The 5741-nt window shown below is 56.2% G+C and overlaps 1 protein-coding gene across 3 annotated transcripts; it reads right to left on the bottom strand.

Moving 5' to 3' along the window:
• Positions 1-366: 366 nt before the first annotated feature.
• Positions 367-4205, bottom strand: ANAPC15 (anaphase promoting complex subunit 15). 3 transcript variants are annotated; one of them, XM_044418580.1, is made up of 5 exons: positions 3982-4205; positions 2615-2740; positions 2350-2409; positions 1406-1546; positions 367-1124 (listed from the first exon to the last, which is right to left on the bottom strand). In XM_044418580.1, exons 2-5 carry the CDS (start codon positions 2732-2734, stop codon positions 1077-1079), a joined length of 369 nt encoding a protein of 122 aa, XP_044274515.1. In that variant the 5' UTR covers positions 2735-2740; positions 3982-4205; the 3' UTR covers positions 367-1076. The 3 variants fall into 3 exon arrangements, with proteins under 3 accessions (XP_044274515.1, XP_044274514.1, XP_044274512.1); XM_044418579.1 differs by having other exon boundaries at positions 1406-1543; positions 3982-4046; XM_044418577.1 differs by having other exon boundaries at positions 2615-2736; positions 3982-4031.
• Positions 4206-5741: the final 1536 nt, after the last annotated feature.

Here is a 5741-nt window from a genome sequence, read left to right on the forward strand (position 1 = left end):
TTCTGGACTTCTTTTGTTTAATGTTTGTTTTGAATGCACTGTACTCTGCCTAGAGGACTTTGGTTATCGGGTGGTTTTAAAGTACATTAAATAGATCATATAACTGAAGTTCGGTCTCTGAGTGAAATGAAGCCTTCACAAACATCGTCTGCCGCACTCCTTGCCTGCAAAGTTGCGCCAAATTGTGTTCTGACCTGGGAGGTGTCTGAAGGCAGAGGCAGTCTTGGGGGCATGGCCACTGCCCGAGGATTTGGGGAAAGAAAAAACCTTTTTTTCATTTTGTGTCTCATATTCTTGCCTAAAGAACGCACTGTACGTTTAGAAAGCAGCGAACACCCACACAAACGAAGACGACATACTGGGAGGTGCGGGCAGGGAAGGACACGGGTGGTTTATTGATGCGAATTGTACCTCACCTTCCCAGGGTAAAAACGGCACAGGGCGGCCCAGAGGCACAATTAAAACGGATTAGAATAAATAAAACATCACATTCAAATACAAGAAAAAGCAGAACACACACTGAGGTTTTAAAAAATTTAAAACAGTACCCAACCCAACAGCCCCACTCCTGGGTTGTTTCCGTTGCTTCTGGATGCCTCGCCCCCAGGAACATCCCATTCCGACCCTCCCATGGGGGGAGGCAATCTCCAAAGCCCGTGGCATTATAACAGCAATTCTGCCCCTACCAGCTCTCCAGGCCGGAGCTCTTCCTCCCCCGCTTAATCTCAGGGTCCTGGCCAGGCAGCGATGGGCGCACAGACCAGACTGGAATGGGAACACGATCAGAGAGCAGGTTTATTGGCAAAACACGCTCCAGGGGCAGGATCCCTGGGCACCCACATCCAGCCAAGCTGCCACGGCTGCAAAGGGCAGGTCCTGCAGCCACAACCCGCTTGTCTCGCTCGAGTCTGAGCAGAACTGAGCTCACCGGGGAGGATGGAGGGTTTCAGCCTTGCACCCCCCTTTCCAGCAATGATTCAAGGCAGTTTGGGAGACCCGCATCAGCCTGCTGGAAGAGGAGATGATCCAGCATTTCCGGGCCCGGGGCATGTCCATGGTGCTTTTTAGCTCAAAGTTTAGATCATCCACTGGTCTTGATCCTGCTCAGCCCCTTCCATATCCACCTAAGGCAGGGGAAGGGCAAGAGAAGAGGAAAGAGAGAAAGAGGAAAGTCAGAGGCCAGACTAACAGAGGGAGTCTCGTGAGGCTTGAACTAAAATTTGTCTAAGTGACCCACTGGCCTTGAAGCTGGGAAGCCCCGTTCAGTTCCCCCCCTTCCTTGTGAAGTTACACACAGCAAGCTATCGCATGAGCCCTAGAGCCCCCGACAAGCCCCCAGAGTGCTGCCCGGATCACAAGGGGACCGAGGGGAAGCAGCTCCAGAGCCCCAGCCGGCCGCACAAACCTCGTTGATCTCCCCGTCGTCGGGAGACTCGTTGTAGTCGTTCATTTCATCCATATCCTGCATGTCCTCATCATCCTCAGAGTCTTCCTCACTGTCTTCATCATCTTCATCATCCTCTTCCTCCTCCTCATCGTAAGTCTGCTAAGGCAAAGCAACGGTACAGCTGTGACTTCCCAGTCATTCTGTCTGCAGCCCACGACAGGCCTGTCCATGCAACTCCGGAACGCTCGGCACTTTCTGCCTCCAGCCCTTCCCCGATCGGCAGCCAAGCCTTCAGAAAAGTGGCCTCGTTTCACCTGTTCCACCATTCGGGAGAAATCTTGCCATAATCAGCCATAGTTTCCCACCGTGCATCTCCACTGTTATCTTAGTAAATGGCACTGGAAGCCCTCAGGGCTGTCCAAAGTACTTGCAGCAGTATCTATCCATTTTATTTTCACCTCACTCAATTCTAACATCTCGAGAAGTAATATCACTTCGCGAAAAAAGTATTTTAATTGGAAACGCATCTTGAGCCCAAAGTCTCATGATCTAAGTTGCATAAACATCTTTATCCTTCTCCAGGGAAACGTCCCGATCTTTTCAGAACTGATATCGCCCCAAAGCAGCACCCCATAAAATAGGGAGGGGAAAGAACCCAAGCTGTGCACCCAATCACCGGTTGCACTGGGAGTGAGTGGCCAGCATTCACTGAATCCCAGCCCGTCACAGATCTTCTCTTTGGGCTTTGATGGCCTCATCCATGAGCAGGTGACGGGGCTGGAAACTCCTGACGCACAAGCTTCTAGGCAACAGGAATGCATCCCCGTGAAGCTCTAAGCATGCTGGCTAGAGAGAGAACGCCAGCCCATCCTCACCCACCCCTGCCCAGTCCCTCTGCCAATCAAGGCACAATGCCCCTCCGCCTGTCCCAAGGGATGTTCCGGGGGCTACGCAGTTGTTACCTCTGAGGCAGGTTTCCCAATTGGGACCAAATTATTATCTTTTTCTGCTATGCTCTGCAGCTGTGGAAACAGGAGAGAGAGAAAAAGTGGAAGTGAGTACAGAGGAGTTCCAAGGATGCCCGGAAGGCAGACTCAGGCTTGAGCAGGTGAGTCTGTGCTGACAGCTAAGCTTCCAGTGGAAGCAGGGGGGGCTTTACAGACAAAGTACGGGATGAGCCCAGAGCTCCTCTTCTGTCCCAGAGCAGCCTCTTGTCCCATGGCTCACCCAGGCCTGGTGCTGCTGTTCCTGCTGCTGCAGCTCATTCTCATCCACACAGGGCCGATCCAGGTTGAACCATAGCGCCTCAGTGACTCGTGGGAACAGGGAGGGAAAGAGGGTGGACATGTCTTCCTGAGGATGAGAGAGGAAGAGCTGATGGAAGTCAAGAGCCACATTTGGGGAGAAAAGGGCAGGAGCACTGAGCCATGAGGCTACAAGGGAAGGAACTGGACACACCACATCCAGTCCTGTCCCCACAGAAAGGTCCTCCACAGATCAGCCCCGCGGCCCTGGTGGATCCCTGCGACACAATGAGCTCACGGTGCCCTTCAATAAAAGGGGGTTGGAACAATGGTCTTCTGGCCCCTACCAAGCCTACTACTCTATGATTCTGCGAGCGACACACTGCAGGCAGAAACAAAGCTGCGTAGTGTGGATGGGAGGGACGATTCGTGAAACTCACCGTTCTAAAAAAGGACGGATTTAAGCAAAATTCTCCCAAGCAAGACAAGGAACTGGCATACATTCAGTGTTGTATTCTTTTGGATTTGGTAGCCCATGTCTCTCCTGGAGAATGGAGCGCAGAGGCGCAAACACAGTGCACAGAACAGCAAGCCAATGCAGCCACATTGACGCCTGGTGGGCAGACTACTGACAGGAAGGGCCAGGCCTGAAGCTGACCCACACCTGGGGCAGCACGCCTGCTTTGCACATACACGCTCCCAAGCTGGATCCCCGGAAGGCACCTCCAGTTAAAAGGGCTGGGCAACAAGTGGAGAAAAAGGCCTGCTCCACCAGAAACCCGGCGAGCAAGACCAAGCAAGAGGAGGCACCCTTTGCGTGGCTTGCACGACTCCAGGCCAGAAACTCGGTCCCTTCCGGTGGCCTCATCAGACCAGAGCAGTGCAGGGGCGCAGCCCCAGGGCCGGGCCTTGGCCCCGGGGGCACCACCCGCCCTGCATGCAGGAGGCCCCGATTCAGTCCCTGGGGCCTGAGAAAAGCCCTCGCCAAACCCCGACGGGAGGGCCGCTGCTGCCGGGCCGTGCTGCCAACCGCGGCTGGGCGGGATGGAGCGGCCCGGGGCTCGGCGCCCGTGCCAAGCGGATCCCGCTGCCCGCTGCGAAAGCGCCGTCCGCGGGCTCCCCGCCTCCGCCCTCGCCGCGGCGGCCCTGGCGGCAGAGGCTTCGGCGGCGGAAGAGACCCGGCCCCGCCAGGGGGTGCGGCGCGGCGGGGCCGCCCGAGCCGGGCCCTGCAAGGACCCCCGGGGGCTGGGGGGCGCCTCGGACCGGCCCCGCTCGTGGCCCGGTCCCGGGGGGCGCAGGGGCCGAGCCGGCCGGCCGGGGGCCAAGAAACTCCACGGAACCGGCTCTCACCTGCCACTGGCGGCGGGAAAAGCCAAGCCCGATTCGAATTCGCGATGACCCGGAAGTGCCCCCCACGGGGGCGATCACCTGGAAGTGCTCCGCCGCCAGAGGCCGGAGCCGCCGCTTTGGGGGCACGAGCGCCCGCGGCTGGTCCGCTTCGCCGCCACCGGCACCGAGCGCCGATAGTTTCGGCCGCGGAGGCGAGCCCTCGACAGCGAGCGCGCCGGGCGCCCGGGAGCCATTCCGCGGCCTGCCGGACGAGCGTCCCGGGCCCGGAAGTCGCGTCGCGTCGCGTCGGGGGGGGGGCCGTGCGCAGGCGCGGCGCGGTTGCCAGGCGACGGGAGCGCGCTTGGACGCGCGGGGCTTCCGTCGGGCGCGAGGCCCCGGCCGGGGCGCGGCCTCCCCTGGCAGAGCGCGCCCGCCGCGCCGCCTCCGCCTCCGCCTCCGCCTCGGGGCCGCGCGCAGGTGCGGGGCCGGGGCCGGGGCCTGGGCCTGGGCCTCGGGGCCTCGGGGCCTCGAGACGTGCAGGGCGGCGTTTGCGAAGGGCCCCTCCTGGTGGACGGTTAAGGACTGCGCCCCAGAGGCCATGGGGCACGGCATTTCCCGGCGGCCTCTCCTTGAAGTAGTTCTGATTCATGTTACTGGACAAATTTTTAACGTTACTTAAAGATCGATTCTTTTAATTGAATAAATCAGTTCTTTAGGAAATCAACCCCGACTGCTCTTTAGAAGGCCGGATACTGAAGCTGAAGCTCAAAACTCTCTGGAGAAGAGCCTGATGCTGGGAACAATAGATGGCAAAAGAAGAAGGGCCTGGTAGAGGATGAGGTGGCCAGATGGGGTCACTGAAGCAGTCGGCGTGAGCTTGGGTGGACTCCAGGGATGGTGGAGGACAGGAAGGCCTAGAGAAATGTTGCCCATGGGGTCCCAAAGGGTCGGACGCGACTTTGACTAGCAATAAAGCTCAATAAGTTGGAACACTGGGAAAGAGCAAGAGAATGAATTCGTCGGGGACAAATGCCACTTTTGTGACTGAACAACAACAAAAAGATCAATTAAAAGTATCAGATGGTAAAACATCTCCCAGAGAGCTTTGGCTGTTGGGCAGTAATCAAATAATTTTATAGTGAAAGCTTGCTGTGCTGTATGAGAGATTCATTTGCCTGATGGATTTCTGTCCTCATCAACATCACTTTTCTTTTTAAAAAGTGGATGTGGGATAAGGAAGTGAAGGTAGGCAGTGAGGTGGATTTGTTTTTGTGTAGGTAGATTTGCAAAGGAACAGTGGAATTTGGGTCTTTTTCTCAGCTGAATGTTTATAACTTTTTTCCTGTGAAGAAAAGATAGGTGATCTCTGCAGACACAAATTCACAGTTTAGAGAAGTATAAAACCAAGCAACTGGAATGTGGCTTCCTGCAACCTGAGCCTGCTGTTCCCCTGTCCTGCACTCCGGGATGATTGAGAAGAGACCCTGCCCTTCCCCTTTGTGACAGCCTTTCAGGTATGTGAAGAGTGCTGCCACATCCCCATTTGGTCTCCTCTGCTCAGAACGAAACCTGCTCAGCTCTTCCCATCACTCCTCAGAAGGCTTTGTCTCCAGTCCCGGGATCATCCTTGTTGCCTTCCTCTGAACCTTTTCCAGCTTGTCTGCATCTTTTTAGACTGTGCTGGCCCGCACTGCATACAGTACTCCTAATGAGGCCTAAAGGGGAACTAGTATTTCATGTGATTTTTCACGTAATACTTGTATTAATGCAGTTCAAAATAG

The sequence above is a fragment of the Varanus komodoensis genome, unplaced genomic scaffold (genome assembly GCF_004798865.1).
Source record: "Varanus komodoensis strain SLA01 unplaced genomic scaffold, ASM479886v1 scaffold91, whole genome shotgun sequence".
In the NCBI taxonomy this organism is placed as follows: Eukaryota; Metazoa; Chordata; class Lepidosauria; order Squamata; family Varanidae; genus Varanus; species Varanus komodoensis.

Excerpts from the sequence above, each read along its gene's own strand:
- ANAPC15 (XM_044418580.1), bottom strand. The coding sequence starts at position 2,734 with ATGTCCACCCTCTTTCCCTCCCTGTTCCCACGAGTCACTGAGGCGCTA. Across the intron at positions 1,547-2,349 it reads TTGGGAAACCTGCCTCAGAG|CAGACTTACGATGAGGAGGA; the intron begins GTAACAACTGCG and ends GCTTTGCCTTAG. Across the intron at positions 1,125-1,405 it reads ACGACGGGGAGATCAACGAG|GTGGATATGGAAGGGGCTGA; the intron begins GTTTGTGCGGCC and ends CCCCTGCCTTAG.